Source organism: Schistocerca cancellata, chromosome 5, assembly GCF_023864275.1.
Source record: "Schistocerca cancellata isolate TAMUIC-IGC-003103 chromosome 5, iqSchCanc2.1, whole genome shotgun sequence".
Classification (NCBI taxonomy): Eukaryota; Metazoa; Arthropoda; class Insecta; order Orthoptera; family Acrididae; genus Schistocerca; species Schistocerca cancellata.
This window is the reverse complement of record NC_064630.1, coordinates 826,252,220-826,273,650: the sequence shown is the minus strand read 5'-3', so window position 1 is coordinate 826,273,650 and position 21,431 is coordinate 826,252,220. Positions and strand designations below refer to the sequence as shown.

Here is a 21,431-nt window from a genome sequence, read left to right as displayed (position 1 = left end):
CGGCAGGGAATCGAACCCGGGACCCCATCATCCAGAGGCAGCAACACTAGCCACTAGACCACGAGCTGCGGACTCCTACCTTTAGGTATGTAACACAAGATTTTCATATTACAATTACTGTCATGCATTGTATAACGTGCTGACTTTAAATGTCTACAAGAAGCTGTTATATTATGTGAATGTGTGTCTTCCTGATGTCTTACTTGAATGATGTGGCTTTTGAGGTCAATACATATCTGTATATTAAGCATGTATACACCTGACTTATTATATTGGGTTAAATATCTCATCCATATATCTCTTCTAACAAACGAACAATGCAAGGAAAAATAGATTTCTACTTATGTAAAAATGACACATCACATTACAGACAGGCACAACTAAAAGACACTCACATATTATCTTTCAGCCATAGGCTTTGTCAGAAAAAGAAACACACACACTCTCTCTCTCTCACCCCCACACACACATTCATTCACACAAGCAAGCACACCTCATACACACATGACCACCATCTCCAGCAGCTTGAACCAGAGCGTCTGACAGAGGCTGTGGCCAAAAGTTAACATGTGAGTGTCTTACAGTTGTGCCTTACATCTTTGTGGTAAGTAGCTATCCGCCTTTCCCTTACATTGTTGATATTCCAACCTGGATTTTCCATTGTCTTATAATAAACTGTTTTTTCTTCCGAGCTTTTATGTATGGAAAAGAATTTATTTTCCAGATTGCTAACAAAAATACAAAATAGCTTATGAGGTTCATAGCAAGACATTGTTTTTGATGATATATTTTTCCATTAGATTCACAATAGTTGTGACATTATGAGAACTGAATAAGTTTGACTAATTTAAGAATTTCACCTGCACTAATATTCTTATTTTTAATTAGGTTTTCTTTAATTATTTGAATGCACTCTCCAACGGGTATGTTCATGTACAAGTTGATTATATCAAGAGATGCTAGTACTGAATTCTCTGGAATGCAGTGTTGTGAAGGTGAATACTCAACTCATAGATATTCCTACTATTAAAGCATCTTCAAGTATCCTGTTCAAAATTTTATTCAACTCAAAATTTAGCATAGTCATACCATTCACACTCAGGTGTATTGTACTATCTTGTTAATGACACTTCAACCGGAGAGCTGTGACATGGCAAACTACATTTCATAATTTCTGTTGTTCTGTTCTCTCTGTCTCTTAGAAGGAAACATATACTGTCAATCTTGTGTTTTAAATTAGTATATAAGTTTTTGTAGGATCATTACGTACTTCAAATGTATTATTTTTCGAGAAAAATGTTTGTCTTATTAATGTACTACTCATGATGGATAATCAATATCGAATTGCCTTTGCCCGCCTTAATAACGATAGCCTTATTCTCATTAATGAAAGTAAGGTAGTTCAATATTTCAAACAATGATAAATCCAGGATGGAATGTAACAACATTATGAAAAGGAAAGTTGCTTATCGCCATATAGCGGAGATGCTGAGTCTCAGTTAGGCACAACAAAAAGATTGTCACAGATAAAGCTTTTGACTATTAAGGCCTTCGTCAACAACAGACATAGCTGTGAGTGAGCATGCATGCATGCACACCCCCCACCCCCCCACCCACCCACCACCCCGCACACACACACACACACACGCGACTGCAGTCTCAGGCAACTGAACGGGTTGCATGAGACTACAGCAGTCGTGTGTGTGTGTGGGGGGTGGGGGTGGGGGGTGGGGTGGGGGTGGTGTTGTGCCTATCTGCAACTCAACATCTCCGCTATATGGTTAGTACTTCAATATTTAAATAAGAAATAAATTAATTATCGGAGTACAAGCTTATGATAATTAATAAATAAGTCCGGTATATACAAGCAACTTTGCAGACATTTAAAATCAGCACATCATACAATATGTGGCATTAACTGTAACATGAAAATCTTGCATATCATGCCTAAAGGTAGAAAGGTTGGAAATACGCAGTCATAATGAACATGTTGTGTTGTTGTTGTGGTCTTCAGTCCTGAGACTGGTTTGATGCAGCTCTCCATGCTACCCTATCCTGTGCAAGCTTCTTCATCTCCCAGTACTTATTGCAACCCACATCCTTCTGAATCTGCTTAGTGTATTCATCTCTTGGTCTCCCTCTACGATTTTTACCCTCCACGCTGCCCTCCAATTTGTGATCCCTTGATGCCTCAGAACATGTGCTACTAACCAGTCCCTTCTTTTTGTCAAGTTGTGCCACATACTCCTCTTCTCCCCAATTCTGTTCAATACTTCATCATTAGTTATGTGATCTACCCATCTAATCTTCAGCATTCTTCTGTAGCACCACATTTCGAAAGCTTCTATTCTCTTCTTATCCAAACTATTTATCGTCCATGTAATATGTACCTAATCATTTACTAAATAATCAACTTGAATTTAATCAGGTTTGTTTTTTATACTTATTTGATGAATTTCTGTAATCTGCTTAAGTGCGCCTTTCACCTTTTTAAAAACATATTCGTTACTGTCCTATCTGCTTTTCAATTTTTATTGTAGCTATTAGGTCACTTGTTTATCAACACCTAGGTATTGGGTTACAATTTACCTTCCATATTTATACTTTAAATGTGAAGACCTACATTACTTTTTTCACATTTACACTTAAGACACTGTTTACTTCATGTTTACTGTTATGAGACATCCTCTTCCATTCATGTTTCATCCATTAGTAATGTGATGGTTTATGTTATCTAGACCTTGAACTACAATTAACACCTAGACCTTAGGCTATAAGTATGACCTAGACCTTGGCCGATGATTTTTACCTAGACCTAGAAGAACAGTTGGCACTTAGAGCATGGGCCACAATTAGTACCTTGGCCATGGGTTACATAATTACGTGCCCTTATAAAAACATCACCCTCGCATATGATAGTACCTGGACCTTGAACTACAATAGCATCTAGAATTTGGGCTGTAATGTAAATTGCCCTTTGTTCACATGATATGTTCTACACATGCTTTGATGTTGCATGATTTCATGCATTGTTATTATTGCTGCTGCAGATTGTTTATACAATGCCTTGAGCATGGAATACTAAATAAGTTTAGTTGAATATGTTGACACAATTTGGTATTCCTGCATCTACAAGCATTACTGATTCTAGTCATCATCATAAAATGAAGCTTTTCATTTATTATTCAATTAATTACTGGTGTAAGCACCTAACCTCTTGCATTACATTAGTGGATGTATATTTCAATTATGTGGTTGGTTGTTTTGTTATACTGTTATACAAATATTATAATTTCACATTAAACCTTAACAAATGGCTACCATTGTATGAAGCTCCTAGAGCATAAATTATTATTAGAGGTTTATGCATGTCACACACATACCTTGAGCTACATTTGGATGACTATCTATCTTTTGTTTTTTTATGTCTCTTGGATCTTGCCTTAACTTAAGGACTGTTACTACTTAGTCTCATCATTTAGCTTACAGTCAGTTGGTAAAATTTTTATGTATCTAATACAATGATGTATGATTGATTATTATGTCTAACACTTTTAGTAACATTTACACATCTATTTTATTAATTATTAATGGACATAAATATTGCCATTTGTACTTAGCACTCAGACCTGAAGTTACAACATTAACATTATGTAATTTTTAAGTATGAACTGTGGACCTCCCCTCCCCCCAATCAATGAACCACGGACCTTGCCATTGGTGGGGAGGCTTGTGTGCCTGAGCAATACAGATAGCCATGCCATAGACACAACCACAGTGGAGGGGTATCTGTTGAGAGGCCTCACAAATGTGGGGTTCCTGAAGAGGGGCAGCAGCCTTTTCAGTAGTTTCAGGGGCAACAGTCTGGATGATTGACTGATCTGGCCTTGTAACAGGAACCAAAATGGCCTTGCTGTGCTGGTTTTCTGAACAGCTGAAAGCAAGGGGACACTACAGCTGTAATTTTTCCCAAGAGCATGTAGATTTACTGTATGGTTAAATGATGATGGCATCCTCTTGGGTAAAATATTCCAGAGAGTCCCCTTTTGGATCTCTGGGCAGGGCTGCTCAGGAGGACATCATTATCAGGAGAAAGAAAACTAGCATTTTACGGATTGAAGCATGGAATGTCACATCCCTTAATCAGGAGGTAGGTTAGAAAATTTAAAAAGGGAAATGGATAGGTTAAAGTTAGATATAGTGGGAATTAGTGAGTTAGGTGGCAGGAGGAACAAGACTCTTGATCAGGTGAATACAGGGTTATAAATGCAAAATCAGGATTAGGTTTAATAATGAATAAAAAAATAGGAGCACAAATAAGCTACTATGGTCAGCATAGTGAATGCATTATAGTAGCCAAGACAGACACAATGCCCACGCCGTAGCACAGAAATAGATTAATTACATTAGATTCAGTTTTCGTTCCATATACCCGAAAAATGACATGATTCTTGTGGGTGTGGAACATGTCAGAAACTATACATAAAAAACATGAAACATTTAAATATAATACTTACTATCCTGATGATTCATCAGGAGATTGTCAAAACAGGTTAATACAATACAGTAAACTGGAAAAGCTAATATTTACAGAATTAATATGCTGCCAGCAAATTTGGGATAAACATAAACGAAGCCAAGACAGAGTACCTCGTTATGACGCATGGTCATTGTCAGACTGCTGATCATCTACAATCACTGCAGGTTGGGGACCATTCCTACAAGAGAGTCCAAGAATTCAAATACCTAGGGGCACTTTTCACTGAGAACTCGTCATGTGAAGCAGAGATCAATGCCAGAATACAAGCAGGAAACTTATCTTAGCACAGCCTAGCACAACTGCTTCGGTCCAAATATCTCTCCAGACAGTTTAAGATTCGACTGTACAAAACCCTGATCCAGCCTGTTGTTCTATATGGCTGTGAGACATGGAGTATCCAGAAACAGGACTTCCATAAGCTCCCTCTTTTTGAGAGAAAAGTGCTTCAGAAGATCTTCGGTCCAGTTCTGGATGCAGATACAGGGGAATGGAGGATCAGATACAACCAAGAGCTTGAGGAACTACACCAGCAGTCCAACATAGCAGGAACTGTCAAAGCCAAACGAATGCAGTGGGCCGGCCATGTGGCCCGGATGGTGAATCACAGATGGCCTCGGAAGCTCCTGGATTTCACACCTACAGGAAAGAGACAACCAGGGAGACCCAAGAAGTGTTGGAGAGATGGACTCCATGAAGATTTAAACCAAGTGTCAATAGATGTGGACGAATGGTGGACAGCAGCAATGGACAGAATACAGTGGAGGAGGAAACTTGTAGATGCATGCGGTCCACTTGGCCTGATCACGTAGCAGTAGAAGTAGAAGTAGTTGTAAGAATGAAACATTGTTATGCACTATTAATAAATTTATCCTACACAAAATACCTAATCTTGACTGTTGTGACAAAGTGCAGTCAAAACTGAAATCTAACAGACATTTTTATTTAAGTTGTCCTATCAGTCTCAGTTAAGAGACTTCATCTACAGAGTAGAAGGAGTTGCCTATCAAAAAGTCTTTCAAATTCTGTTTAAATAATGCTTTATCTGAAATCCAGTTTTTAATGGTTAATGGCAATTTATTGAAAATGTGTGTTCCTGAATATTGGACCCCTTTTTGGACCAAAGTAAATATAGGTACAAGTTTATATGCCAACCAGCTCTGCAGTTGATGAGATTGAAGAGATGTATGATGCAATAAAAGAAATTATTCAGATAGTTAAGGGGCACGAGAATTTAATAATCATGGGGGGGCTGGAATTCGATAGTAGGGAAAGGAGAGGGAAAAGTAGTAGGTGATTATGGACTGGAAGTAAGGACTGAAAGAGGAAGCTGCCTGGTAGAATTTTGCACAGAGCTAACACTTGGTTTAAGCATCATGAAGGAGGGTTGTATACATGGAACAGGCCTGGAGACACTGGAAGGTTTCAGATAGATTCTATGATAGTAAGACAGAGATTTAGGAACCAGGTTTTAAATTGTAAGACATTTCCAGGAGCAAATGTGGATTCTGTCCACAATTTATCGATTATGAACTATAGATTAAAACTGAAGAAACTGCAAAGAGGCAGGAATTTAAGAAAAAGGTACCTGGATAAACTGAAAGAACCAGAGGTTGTAGAGAGTTTCAGAGAGAGCATTAGGGAACAATTGACAGGAAATACAATAGAAGAAGAATGGGTAGCTTTGAGAGATGAAATAGTGAAGGCAGCAGAGGATCAAGTAGGCAAAAAGACAAGGACTAGTAGAAACCCCTGGGTAACAGAAGAGATATTGAATGTAATTGATGAAAGGAGAAAATTTAAAAATGCAGTAAATGAAGCAGGCGAAAAGTAATACAATGTCTCAAAAATGAGATTGACATGATGTGCGAAATGGCTGACCAAGGATGGCTAGAGGACAAATGTAAGGATATAGAGGATATGTCACTAGGGGTAAGACAGATACTGCCTACAGGAAAATTAAAGAGACCTTTGAAGAAAAGAGAACCACCTGTATGAATAACAAGAGCTCAGATGGAAAACCAGTCCTAAGCAATGCAGGGAAAGCAGTAAGGATGGAAGGAGTGTATAGAGGGCTTATACAAGCGCGATGTACTTGAGAGCAATATTATGGAAATGGAAGAGGATGTAATTGAAGATGAAATGGGAGATGTGATACTGCATGAAGAATTTGACACAACACTGAAAGCCTAAGTTGGAAAAAGTCCCCGGGAGTAGACAACATTCCATTAGAACTACTGATAGCTTTGGGAGGATTAGCCATGACAAAACTCTACTATCTAGCAAGCAAAATGCATGAGACAGGCAAAATAACCCTCAGACTTCAAGAAGAATGTAATAATTCCTGTCACAAAGAGAGCAGGTGAGGAAAGGTGTGAAAATTACCGAACTATCAGTTTAATAAGTAATGGCTCCAAAATACTAACACAAATTCTTTACAGATGAATGAAAAAGCTGCTAAAAACTGACTTCGGCTAGATCAGTTTGGATTCCGTAGAAATGTTGGAATGCACAGTGTAATACTGACCCTATGACTTATCTTAGAAGATAGATTACGGAAAGGAAAACCTATGTTTCTAGCATTTGTAGACTTAGAGAAAGCTTTTGATAATGTTGACTGGAAGACTCTCTTTCAAATTCTGAAGGTGGTGGGGGTAAAATACAGGGAGGGACAGGCTATTTACAATTTGTACAAAAACCAGTCTGCAGTCGAGAGGCACAAAAGGGAAGCAATGGTTAAAAAGGGAGTAAGACAGGGTTGTAGCCTATACATGATGTCATTCAGTCTGTATATTGAGCAAGCAGTAAAGGAAACAAAATAAAAATTTGGAGTAGGAATTAAAATCCATGGAGAAGAAATAACAACTTTGAGGCTTCCTGATGACATTCTAATTCTGTCAGAGACAGCAAAGGACCTGGAAGATCAGTTGAAGAGTATGGACAGTGTCTTGAAAGGAAGGCATAAGATGAACATCAACACAAGGAAAACAAGGATAATGGAATGTAGTCGAATTAAATCAGGTGATGCTGAGGGAATTAGATTGCGAAATGAGACACTTAAAGTACTAGATGAGTTTTACTATTTACGGAGCAAAATAACTGATGATGGTCGAAGTAGAGTGGATCTAAAATGCAGACTGGCTATGGCAAGGAAAGTATTTCTGAAAAAGAGAAATTTGCTAACATCGAATATAGATTTAAGTGTCAGGAAGTCATTTCTGAAACTATCTGTATGAAATGTAGCAATGTATGGAAGTGAAACATAGACAATAAATAGTTTAGACAGTAAGAGAATAGAAGATTTTGAACTGTGGTGCTACAGAAGAATGCTGTTTAAGAGAATAGAAGCTTCTGAATTGTGATTCTACGGAAGAATGCTGAAAGTTAGAAGGGTAGATCACGTAACTAATGAGGAGGTACTGATTAGAACTGGGGAGAAGAGGAATTTGTGGCACAACCTGACTACAACAAGGGATCGGCTGGGAGGACATGTTCTGAGGCATCAAGGGATCACCAATTTAGTACTGGAGGGAAGTGCAGAGGATAAAAATCATAAAGGGAGACCAAGAGATGAATAAACTAAGCAGATTCAGAAGGATGTAGGTTGCAGTAGTTACTCGGAGATGAAGAGACTTATTTGCACAGAATAAGTGACGAGCAGGGCAACGTGTGGTAAAGGGAAAGGAACTGTGGAGAGTCAGTCGAGGAAATGGTTGGTATCTTTTATATAGGAGGATAGGTTCCAGGTAATAGGTTGAAGGTGTTGGTCTACAAGTAGCATGGAAAGCTGCATCAAACCAGTATCCACCACAACAACTACTATTCACTCCTAGCTAGTTGCTCACAACTCACAAGCTAGTTGCAGCTGACACATAGACCTAAGGTCATGATATTATTTCATCCTAATACTCAAAATTATAAATTTCAGTCTCTGGTAATCCATCAAGGATGGTGGGACAAGAGCAGGACATGAAGCACTTGAAAAATGATAAATGACACCAACAGCTGTACTGCATTCCAACATTTTTTATTCAAATCATGCTTCCAGTTACAATGCAGGGTCATATTCAGGGCCCAAGTGTTATCTCCCACCAATGTATGAACCACAATGACAAAGACCAACAGAGTCTTCAAACGGAAACAATACAACTTATTATGCACATTACACCAGAACCTCAACATTTAGGAAGGTGGCTTGTTGGGTTGCTTAGGACTAGGTGAAGCAAATGGGGGAGAAGTTGTTGAGGTCCTGGAGGAATGTGAATAAGGTGTCCTCACCTCCATCCAGATAGCAACGATGTCATCAATGAGTCTGAACCAGGTGAGGGCTTTAGGATTCTGGGTTTTTAGGAAGGATTCCTCTAGATGGCCCATGAATAGGTTAGCGTAGGATGGTGCCATGTGGGTGCCCATAGCTGTACTGTGGAATTGTTTGTAGGTAATGCCTCCAAAGGAGAAGTAATTGTGAGTGAGGATATAGTTGGTCATGGAGACTAGGAAGGAAGTTGTTGGTTCGGAATCCACAGGGTGTCTGGAAAGGTAGTGTTCAATTGCAGTAAGGCCATGGGCATTAGGAATGTTAGTGTACAGGGAGGTGGCATCAATAGTGACGAGCAGGGCACCGTGTAGTAAAGGGAAAGGAACTGTGGAGAGTCAGTCGAGGAAATGGTTGGTATCTTTTATATAGGAGGATAGGTTCCGGGTAATAGGTTGAAGGTGCTGGTCTACAAGAGTAGAGATTCTCTCAGTGGGGGCACAGTAATCGGCCACAATGGGGTGTTCTGGGTGGTTGGGTTTATGGACTTCAGGAAGCATGTAGACGGTGGTAGAGTGGGGAGTGGTAGGGGTGAGTAAAGAGATGGACTCTGGGGAGATGGGCCTAAGGATTTGAGTAGTGACTGGAGATCCTGCTGGATTGCTGGAATGGGATCACTGTGGCATGGTTTGTAGGTGGAAGTATCTGACAGCTTCTGCCATGTAATCCTTGCAGTTCAAAACAATGGTGGTGTATCATTTGTCAGCAGGTAGGATTATAAGGTTGGGATCAGTTTTTAGATGGTGGACTGCGGTTCTTTTTGTGGATGTTAGGTTAGTTTGCATCTTGAGGGATTTGGGGAATGATGCTGAGGCAAGGTTTGAGCTTAAGAAATTATGGAAAGTTAACAGGACAGTTTGGAGGCAGTGGGTGAGGATCATGGTTGTATGGAGGAGTGAACTGAGTTAGGAAAGGTTCAATATTGGTCTTTGGTTGAGTCTGATTGGTCAGGTTGGTGGCAAAAGAGTGTTTCCACTGTAGGTACCGGGAGAAGGAGAGAAGGCCATTAACTAGTCCTACATGGTTGAATTTGGGAGTGGGGCAAAAGGTGAGGCCTTTGGAAAGGACTGATATTTCTAAGGCTCCTGGAGGAAAGGTTCATAACTGTGTTGTGGGTCTGTTTAGGTTCTGGGCTCTTTGTGGTGGTGGGAGGGAGTTTTGGAGGGTGGGGTAGGTGTAATAGGGTCTGTGAGACAGGGTTTGTCAGCAATGAGGGGACGTTTGGAGCATGTTGTAGAAGTGGTGGACAGTGGTACTCCAAGGTGGGAGTAGGAAGTGTGTAGGATGGAGAGCTTTTTGAGGTGGCATTGTGCATATTGCTCAAGTTCCTGCAGGGCCAGAGTTTCAGTGTGTGCTATGGGTTCCAGGAATTTGGGATTACATAGCAGGAGAATTTTGCGGATGGAGAGAAGATACTGCAAGGAGGATTGGGCTAGGTTGATATGGTTTTTCAGGACTATGTTGGTGAGGGCTAAGGATTGGAGGGATCTGAACAGGTGCAGGTCATTGTGAAAGGAGGGGTGGCAATCAGAGATAGGTAATTTGATGGTAAGGCCATTATGGGGGATTCCATGAGCCAAGCAACAATGCAGGAACAGTATGTGGGACTGGGATCTGGATAGGGATAAGAAAACTTTTCTGTATTGATGCAGATGGAAGGAGCAAGGATCCATGGTGGTGCAAAAAATTATGTAAGAAAGTAGAATTACATCCCAAAATTACGCAAAAATACACCCAAATACGTGTGAAAAGTAAAAAAGGATGAAATGGATGCACAAGGGGGAAAAAACGAGATGAAATCTGAGGAAGATGACGATAGTCGAAGGCAAAAACTCACTAAAATTGGCGAAAAGTCGCAAGGGTCAAAGTAGAGAATACCTAATCAATAATAAATGTATGTGTATTACTGTGGGTAGAATGTTTGAGGGCATATAAGCGTAAGGGGGACAGCAGATGTGACTGGATGAGGTGGATTTAGTGGGTGCGAACAGGGATAGAATGGGGAAATGTGGGGGGTGGGGAGAGGTTTGTAGTAAGAGATGTAAGATCATGTGGTACCAGAAAAGTGCGGGAGACAACACGCAAAAATACGGGAATTGACACAGGGGGTGTGATCAGTTTGCAGGTATCGGATTCATTATCTCCGCAGGAGTAATGTGGGACCTAAGACGCTGCACTAACAATCAGCGTGGTCTTGAGGCCGTCTGTTGCACGTGGTCGAGACGGTTAATATCCTACAGTGTGGCTCATAAGTAGAGCGTGCAATGCAGTTCGTAAGGGAACAAGAGAAACACAGGAAAGAAAAGAAAGAAGCAGCATAGTGGACGAAAAAGAATGTAGTTACAAAGGAAAACAGGTTAGGATTGAAAAAAAGGCGTCAGACAAAAATCAAACAATGGAATGTAACAATACCAGAGAAGAAAAGTTGCAACTCACCATATAGCAAAGATGCTGAGTCACAATAGGCACAACGAAAAGATTCACACAATTATAGCATTCGCCCATTAAGATCTTGTCAGCAGTAGACACACACACACACACACACACACACACACACACACACACACAAACGCAACATGCACACACGACTGCAGTCTCAGAGAGCTGAAACCACACTGCGAGCAGCAGCACCAGTGCATTATGGGAGTGGCGACTGGGTGGGGGTAAGGAGGAGGCTGGGGCAAGTATGGTGGGAGTGGCAGACCGTGAAGAGTTGCAGTTTAGACAGAAGGCAGGAAAGAAGGTGCAGAGGAGGAGGGGGTAAATAGTGGAAAAGAGAGAAATAAAAAGAAATTAAAAGTCTGGCTGTGGCGGTGAAATGACAGCTGTGTAGTGCTGGAATGGGAACAGGGAGAGGGCTGGATGGGTGAAGTCAGTGACTAACAAAGGTTGAGCCACCTCAAAAAGCTCTTCGTCCTGCTCACTTCCTACACCCACATTGGAGTACCACTATCCACCACTTCTACAACAACCTCCAAACCTGTCCCATGCCCCCTCAAAGCTGACAAACCCTGTCACGCAGACCTACTACACTTACCCCACCCTCCAAAACTCCCTCCACCACCACACAGAGCCCAGAACCTAAACAGACCCACAACACAGTTACGAACCTTTCCCCAGAAGCCTTAGTCTCACAGAAATATCAGTCCTTTCCAAAGGCCTCACCTTTTGCCCCACTCCCAAATTCAACCATGCAGGACTAGTTAAGGACCTTCTCTCCTTCTCCCGGTCCCTACAGTGGAAACACTTTTTCGCCACCAACCTGACCAATCAGACTCAACCAAAGACCAATATTGAACCTCGCCTAACTCAGTTCACTCCTCCATCCAACCATGATCCACACCCACTGTGTCCGAACTGTCCTGTTAACTTTCCATAATTTCTTAACCTCGAAACTTGCCTCAGCATCATTCCCCAAATCCCTCAACATGGAAACTAACCTTACCTCCACCATCTAAAAACTGATGCCAACCTTATAATCCTATCTGCTGACAAAGGCTCCACCACCATTGTTTTGAACCGCAAGGATTACATGGCACAAGCTGTCAGATACTTCCACCTACAAACCATGCCACAGTGATCCCATTCCAGTAATTCAGCAGGGACTCCAGTAACTACTCAAATCCTTAGGGCCATCCCAGAACCTCTCTCCAGAGTCCATCTCTCTACTTACCCCTACCACTCCCCCCACTCCCACCTTCTACATGCTTCCTAAAGTCCACTAACCCAACCACCCAGGATGCCCCATTGTGGCCGGTTACTGTGCCCCCACTGAGAGAATCTCTGCTCTCCTTCTACATGCTTCCTAAAGTCCACTAAACCAACCACCCAGGATGCCCCATTGTGGCCGGTTACTGTGCCCCCACTGAGAGAATCTCTGCTCTCGTAGACCAACACCTTCAACCTATTACCTGGAAGCTATCCTCCTATATAAAAGATACCAACCATTTCCTCGACTGACTCTCCACAGTTCCTTTCCCTTTACCAGACGGTGCCCTGCTCGTCACTATTGATGCCACCTCCCTGTACACTAACATTCCTAATGCCCATGAGCTTACTGCTATCAAACACTACCTTTCCAGACACCCTCTGGTTTCCGAACCAACAACCTCCTTCCTAGTGTCCATGACCAACTAAATCCTCACTCACAATTACTTCTCCTTTGGAGGCATTACCTACAAACAATTCCGCAGTACGGCTTTGGGCACCCACATGGCACCATCCTATGCTAACCTATTCATGGGCCATCTAGAGCAATCCTTCCAAAAAGCCCAGAATCCTAAACCCCTCACCTGGTTCAGATTCATTGATGACATCTTTGCTATCTGGATTGAAGGTGAGGACACCTTATTCACATTCCTCCAGAAGCTCAACAACTTCTCCCCCATTTGCTTCACCTGGTCCTACTCAACCCAACAAGCCACCTTCCTAGATGTTGACCTCCACCTCAGAGATGGCAACATCAGTACCTCTGTCCATATCAGACCTACTAACCACCAGCAATACCTCCAGTTTGACAGCGGCCACCCGTTTCATATCAAGAAGTCCCTTCCCTACAGCCTAGCCACCCGTGGTCGTTGCATCTTCAGTGATGAGCAGTCCCTCTCTAAACATACCGAGGGTCTCACTGAAGCCTTCACTGACCGTAATTATCCTCTCATCCTTGTACAAAAACAAATCTCCCGTGCCTTATCTTTCCAGTCTCCCACCACCTCCCGAAGTCCCACAGTCTGGCCACAGAGAAGCATTCCGCTTATAACTCAGTACCATCCGAGACTGAAGCAACTGAATTACATTCTTCGCCAGGGTTTCAATTACCTCTCATCGTGCCCAGAAATAAGAAATGTCCTACCCACTATCCTTCCAACCCCTCCTACCGTGGTATTCCGCTGTCCACCGAACCTACACAATATACTTGCCCATCCTTACACGACCCCTGTTCCCAATCCCTTACCGCATGGCTTGTACCCCTGTAATAGACCTAGATGCAAGACCTGTCCCATACATCCTCCTACCACCACCTACTCCAGTCCGGTCACTGACATCACCTATCCCATCAAAGGCAGGGCTACCTGTGAAACCAGTCATGTGATCTACAAGATAAGCTGCAACCACTGTGCTGCATTCTATGTAGGCATGACAACCAAAAAGCTGTCTGTCCGCGTGAATGGCCAGTGACAAATGGTGACCAAAAAACAAGTGGACCACCCTGTAGCTGAACATGCTGCCAAACATGATACCCCTCAACTCAATGACTGCTTCACAGCCTGTGCGATATAGATACTTCCCACCAACACCAGCTTTTCTGAACTGCACAGGTGGGAACTTTCCCTGCAATACATCCTTTGCTCCCATAACCCTCCTGGCCTCAACCTTCATTATCACTGTCCTCACCCATCCAGCCCCCTCCCTGTTCCCATTCTAGCACTACACAGCCGTCATTTCACCGCCACGGATCCTTCACACCAACACCAGCTTTTCTGAACTGCACAGGTGGGAACTTTCCCTGCAATACATCCTTTGCTCCCATAACCCTCCTGGCCTCAACCTTCATTATCACTGTCCTCACCCATCCAGCCCTTTCCCTGTTCCCATTCTAGCACTACACAGCCGTCATTTCACCGTCACACCCAGTCTTTTAATTTCTTTTTATTTCTCTCCTTTCTACTGCTTACCCCCTCCCCCCTCCACACCTTCTCTCCTGCCCTCTGTCTAAACTGCAACACTTTACGGTCCGCCATCCCCACCATACTATCCGTCCCCCTCCCCGCCCCAGCCTCCTTCTTACCCCCACCCAGTCGCCACACACATCATGCATTGGTGCTGCTGCTCGCAGTGTGGTTTCAGGTGTCTGAGATTGCAGACGTGTGTTCAAGTTGTGTGTGTGTGTGTGTGTGTGTGTGTGTGTGTGTGTGTGTGTGTGTGTGTGTGTGTGTGTGTGTGTGTCTACTGCTGACAGAGGCCCTAATGACCGAAAGCTATAATTGTGTGAATCTTTTTGTTGTACCTATTGTAACTCAGCATCTCCACTATATGTTCAGTAGCCACTTTCCTTCTCTGGTATTGCTGAACATATAAATCAGTCTACTTGTTTTAACTGCCCTTTATATTTTGGTAATCACTGTTGCTACAACTGGCTCATCATGATTACTGACATCGATTTCAATGTGGACATCTTGAATGAGTCAAATCTATTTGTTACCATTAGATCCAATATATTTCCTCCATGAGTGAGGTTTTGAACTGTCTGTTCTTTGTAATATTCAGAAAATGCATTTAGTATTGTTTTCACAGGTTGTCTTGTCACGCCCACTGATTACATAAGTGTCATTACCACAATTGGTTGTTGGATGATTGAAATCTCCTCTGTCAGTTCTGTAGGGGGAGTTATTCTATGTACTAATGAACTTTGGTTTTTTCTAAAGTATTTGATTACATCTGGTGGTGAGTATGATGGTTGGCAGAAATTTTCGATTATGACTTTGTCTCCACCTTTGACACTGAATTTTGCTCAGACCACTCTTGTATGCAGTTTCAGTTTATATTGGTGATTCTGAATGTCTTGTCTACTGTGAAAAATACACCACATCCATTTCACTTTGGCCTTTCCTTGTAATGTAATTTTTTCCCAAATTCTCACCGCTATCAATTTCAGATTTTAACCGCATTTCTGTACTTCATAATATGAGAACTCTTCTGGTTTTTAGCAGTTCTTCGAACTCTGGCCCTTAGTTGTGAATGCTTTGGCAGTTAAGCACTAGGATTTTAATACCTTTGTCTGTGGAGAGCACTGGTTTTGATCTTGCAACACAGACACTTACGGTTCTCTTACAGCTGTCCAAGTCTAGACTAGACGGAGTCACCTAATCTTAAACAAAAAAAAAAAAGGGAAACTAGTGTGCACCCCACTTACAATCAGCTACCTTATGGTTCTCGACCATATGGCCCAAGCCTAGCTTCTCACAACCTTCACAGTCTCTAGTTCAAGCCTTCCACTCAATTCAGAACTGGGGGGGGGGGGGGGTCACACTCTGTTCTGAGGACAATGTTGCAGACTGTGAACTTCATTGCAACACTGTGTGAAAGGATGGTATTATCAAACTTCTCTGCCAGTCACTGCAAGACCTTGGAGCCCAAACAAGAGGCATAATTTGTTCCAACTTGCCCTATTATCTGCAGTTGGTTGCACACTGTTCTCTCAATAGCTGGCAGCACATAGGCCCACAGGTATACATACTCAATGCACCTGGTGTTCCTTCTCATCCTTTGCTGGTGTTTCCCTCTATTTTTGATCTACTGACAATTAACAGATCTCCCACCCTTTTGTATTTGCCTCCATTTGACACGACACCAAAAATTTCCCAGCAACACAGTGTGATTCAGTGGCTCAGTTTCAGATTCAGCGGAAGACATCAATTCTGACTTGCTGGTTAAGAGCACGGATGTAACACCCTGAATCCTCCCTTATGCCTGCCTCCTCTGTGCAGAGTACCTAGACCTACTTCATACCAGAAATAAAAGCTGTGTTCTAGCACACAATTTTAAATTGTAAAAATATTAATATGAGGTATACATCATTACAGAGTAGAAATTTAATTTCAAGATTATTTACAAAAGAGTACATAATATGTATCATCTGTGGAACATCCATAATATAGACTCTACCAAGTCTTGATATTGTACCGAGTCTTGATATCTGCAAATGCCTGCAACTGCTCTGTATTTCATATTGTTCCTTAAATGTGAGTGTGTTATGTGAAGAACAAAAGGCATTTTGGAAGGGCGCACGACAACATATACGTTATTGATAATTAAAGAAATAATTGAAGAGCAGAGAGTATAATAGGGAAGCCCATTTATAATTTATTGGTTTCATTAAGGCATTCAGTACTGTTGATAGAGAGAAACTATGGAGCAGTACATAGTAAAGAGGACATTTTCAACACCTAATGAACATTTCAGAGTCCATACAAACATGCAACTGTAATTTTAGATGTAAATGGCATTCTAACACAGCTTATAACCACAAAGGAGATAGTTCGACGAGAGTGCAGAATTTCACCCACACTTTTGAACATTTATGTAGATGATGCAACCTGGAAATGGAAGATTTTAATGGAGAATTTAATCTTAACAGAAATTCTCACTCGAACGGTCTTTGATACACAGATGGTGTCACAGTGCTGGCGGATAACGAACATGATCTACAAATGGAATATATTTACATATTAGTTAAGATTTGTGAAGAGCATCATTTTATGATACCACAAAAGAAGACAAAATCAGAGGAGTTTAAAGGAGAATACCTGGTATTGACAAACACTATGACTAATAATAGAACAGATCAAACATTTTAGCTTATTTAGGTTGTTATAATTATTAAATGACAAGAAAGTCTCTTACATCCTCAAGAGTTCTATTTGGGTATTAAGTTAACAGCCCCCCCCCCCCCCCCCAAAACACACACACAATATTTCCTTATTGCTCTGCTGAAGAAGTAAATAATGGTTCCAAAAAGTAATTGAAGGCTGTGAATTTAACAAAATTTTTGTACCAAAATATTGCATCTTTTATTTCAGGAGGATATGTGAAAGGCCCTCAGGCATCTGAGATGTTAAGGGAGGGAATTATGCACCTGTGTACTCAGCTGAAGAATGAAGCTGTCTCACTGGCTGATGCCATAGCTCCACCAGATTTCATATTGAATTCTTTACTTGGAAACTCAGATGGAAAAATTTATCAAAATCTGCATACTCATCTCTTCCAGAAACAGCAGACATTTGAGAGGCCATCTTGGTGCAATGAAGTGTCATTTGGACAAAGCAAAATGTAGTGGGACTAAACTGTCACATATATACACACATTTTCACTATAATGTTTACTGTGCATCCTGTTTCCATGTTGGCATTTTATGAAGTGAAATACTTATGTACACATTTTGGAAGGAAATTGTACATCTTGTACAGCATATTTATATAATAACTGTGAAATAATTGTTTATTTTTGTATTGTAATGTGAAGCTGGGTGTAAATAAAGCACTAATAGGAAAGACTATTTTGTTTGTATATTATGTAAAGATTATGATTCAGTGACAATAAACATATTATTCCCTGAACTGTCAGATGTTTTAGCTGCTTGTTTCTCATCTTAATGGTTCCACACACACTTCTGCAATGGAAGAGAAACGATGTTGTGCTGTTCTATATTTTGGCTGGATCTAAAGAACGAAAAAAATGTGTTAAGGCTAAAAACTTGTGCGACTGCTTTAGCGAACTATATGCACTGACTTTGTATGCTTTGGTCACACTTTTAATTTCATATCAGATGCACATTCAGTACAACACAAGATTTTGAAATGACAAAATATTTGTTATGTTACAAGACTACAGAAATTAATTTTTATAAAATATGTTTCCAAATTTTTACTGAACAATATAAAACAAAATCAGTTTGTCATGTTTCCTAGATGGAACTGAATTCCATAACCAATGAAGAACTCCAACTGTAAAAATGCATATACCCCCCCCCCCCCCACCTTCTGACATATCTACAGTCATAATTATAATGTTTCATCATGTAACTCACTGAAAGACTGGCACACACATTACAAACGCAGTTTTATTAAACGTAGTATTGCAGATTGCAGGAATCTCTGTGGGAATAAAAACTGTATTTGACATAGAAACATTTTACTAAATGTTGTAACTGTGACCGGGACGGTCGCGGGGTTGAAATGACCAAAAGTGCGGTGGGACATGCGGAGAGGCCTGCGAACAACAACACAGTGGGAGAGGACGGACACGACCAACGATGGACGGAACGAACAACAAGATCAAACAACGGAGTCACAGACAACCTAACAAACACGTCCACTCGTATATAGAACAAGTAAGTGAGCTGTCTAACGCGAGGCGATGTGTTCACAGACATACGCAAGATTAGACTGACTGGCTAAGCGAGTGGCAGGCGCTTAAGTACTCTATCAGGGGCGCCGATATTGGCCACTGGAACCACGTGTTCCACTGTGGCGCCCTCACACTAAAAGCGGGCCAGGAGGCGCACGCTGCCACAGCTTACAGCGCAATGGTGCAGTGACCTCTAGGGGCCCTTGACGTCCATGACGCCTGGCGCGGATTCAAATTCCACGGCGCGCGGTACCAGACTATAAGAGGAAAGCCACTGATTACAGCTACTACTGCAAATATCATCAACTTTTGTACAGTGAATTGATGGCACTTGCTTTTTTTGTGATATGGACAGCACAGTGTGTGGTAATTTACCACCAGTTGCTGACTATTTATTACTGACAGAAAGAACTTCCCATTGTGTTATATATTAGAGGTTCTTTCCATTCCACTCTTGTAAGACGATCAGGAGAAATGACTGTGTAAATAACTAAAAGCACACTGTAATTATCATAATCTTGTCTTTGCAGTCCCTATGGGACTATATAGGGGGTTTGGGGAGGGAGGGGGTGGAGAGGAGGTTGTGGTAAAACCCGAGGTATGGGAGTTTCTTTTTTTAAATTATATCTATTCTAAAAAAATCCAGAGTTTTATTTGACTAAACTTGAACTTAAATGTCACAGGAACTGTCACCATTCCTCCTAACTTTAAAAAAACAGCCTGGATATTCAATGCTAATATCAGTAGATTTACATTTATTTTACCTGTGACCACCCTTCCCATGTTTATGGGTGCTATATCAAATAAGTCACGTGTGTACCAAGTTAATGTGAAACTGCTGCAGGTATTCCATAATTATAGTTATTCTTGTGTCATCTTCTTCCTGCCATTCTTGGGGCTATGTCCGATCCGGAACAAGAATTCCATATTATACACCAAACCACCACTTCTGAGGCATTACCTACCATTGATGAGTCACACCAGTGACATTTGAACAGTGTTTGTGATTTTGTTTATTTACATTTCTGTTCACATAGAAATTAGTTTTATCAGTAAGAAGTATGTCTTAGAGGAAATGATGGTCTTTGTACAGCTTGTGTGTCATCCTTTTTGCAAATTGAACCCGACAATGAGAATTGTACCTGAGCCAATTGCATTTTGTAAGGGTGTCAATTATGTGTTGCTAGATCCCTTATTACTGACCTACAGCTAAGCCCACCTTTCAAATGCAGCACATACTGTCCTCTGTACTCTTACCAAATTATGTCAGAATAGAAGTTAACGTTGCTCCATCTGTAGTTCTTTGATCATATAGCTTTTTGTTTGTTTGGGTCACAGCCTCTTTCACAGAATTTTGCGAGAAATTTCATCACCCCTCTGACGGTACTGGGTGATCTGTTTGGATGACATTGGTTAAAATCCCGTGCAACAATACAGGTGCTATCCCTCCTATATCAGGAGATCTCAGTTCCTTCAGCTCTGTCAACTTTCACACCCCCTGTAAGGAAGAAACGTAGCCTGAGAATGAATAAAGCTGTGCTCAAATGAAAGGTGCCATTGTTTTTCTTGTGTAATTCTTTATCTGTGTGATATGTCACGTAATCCCTTTTCCAATAGAAAATTATAAGTTGCAGCTGAGATAGGGCCTTCCAAAATGGCTACCATGTTTCTAGCAGTCTCACATCCCCCCCTCCCCCCTCCATGCATATCACACGGCTTGATTTTAAATTTCCATTTATCCAATGACTTCTTTTTAAGCATTGTTCCAAATGTAGGGAGATAATTTGGTAGTTTTGAAGAAACTGTTAACAACAATGTTTAGACATCGGTACTGCTTTTTGTCTGTGTTTTGTTTAAGAACTGCTTGATTAAACTACGCCAGTTTCATTTTACACTAATTCTTCTCCTATTGGACCTGAGATGGATAATGATGTGATGTATATAGAAACTATACTGCTGGTTTCATTTTTCTTTTCCACGATTCTAAGCATGGAAGTGTTACTATTGAGTTCCTTGGGAACTTGACTGCCTGTAACATTTCTTGTAAATATTTTTGGTCAAACCATATGCTCTTTCCATTTTGTTAATTGTTACATCTATTGCAGATTTTTCTAGTCCATTCTGTTGTATACCGGTCGTTTCTCCAAGATATTTAAATTTATTTACTTGCTCTATTTTACCTATTTGTGTTTCTATGAATTTTGGCACATTTTTTATATTTGTCATTAATTTTGTTTTTTCAGCTGATATTTAGCGACCAGTTATGATTGCTATTTTTTCCAGAAGGTTTATCTGAATAACTGTTTCTGTCAGGTTTTCCGAAAGTATTGCAAAATCATCCACAAAAGCCAAGCAGTTTACCTTACTTCCATTTGTTTTCCTTCCCGGAGTTACTGGGAAAATTTTGTGATTTTGTAGCTCTGAATTACAGATCCTTACAATTTTTTCTATAACATAATTAAACAGCAAAGGTGATAAGCCATCACCTTGTCTAACACCAGTTTTTATTTCAATTGGCTGAGATACTTCTCCCATAAATTTGACTTTAGATATTGTACCTGTTAGTGTTTCACAAATTATCCTTTATAATTTAACAATCTTTTGGTCTTATTCAATTTTAATCTAACACTTAACAAAGGGCAACTTGTCCACATTTGCTTAAGGTGGGTTGGG

The 21,431-nt window shown here is 40.9% G+C and overlaps 1 protein-coding gene across 2 annotated transcripts in view; it reads left to right on the top strand.

Annotated features, from left to right (window-relative positions):
• Positions 1-17,897, top strand: part of LOC126187472 (peroxisomal acyl-coenzyme A oxidase 3-like) — a 315,427-nt gene extending 297,530 nt beyond the window's left edge. For both annotated transcript variants that reach the window (XM_049928570.1, XM_049928571.1), the window contains exon 13: positions 17,432-17,897. In XM_049928570.1, the coding sequence (XP_049784527.1) occupies positions 17,432-17,685 (254 nt within the window). In that variant the 3' untranslated portion in view covers positions 17,686-17,897. The remainder of the gene's footprint in view (positions 1-17,431) is intronic.
• Positions 17,898-21,431: the final 3,534 nt, after the last annotated feature.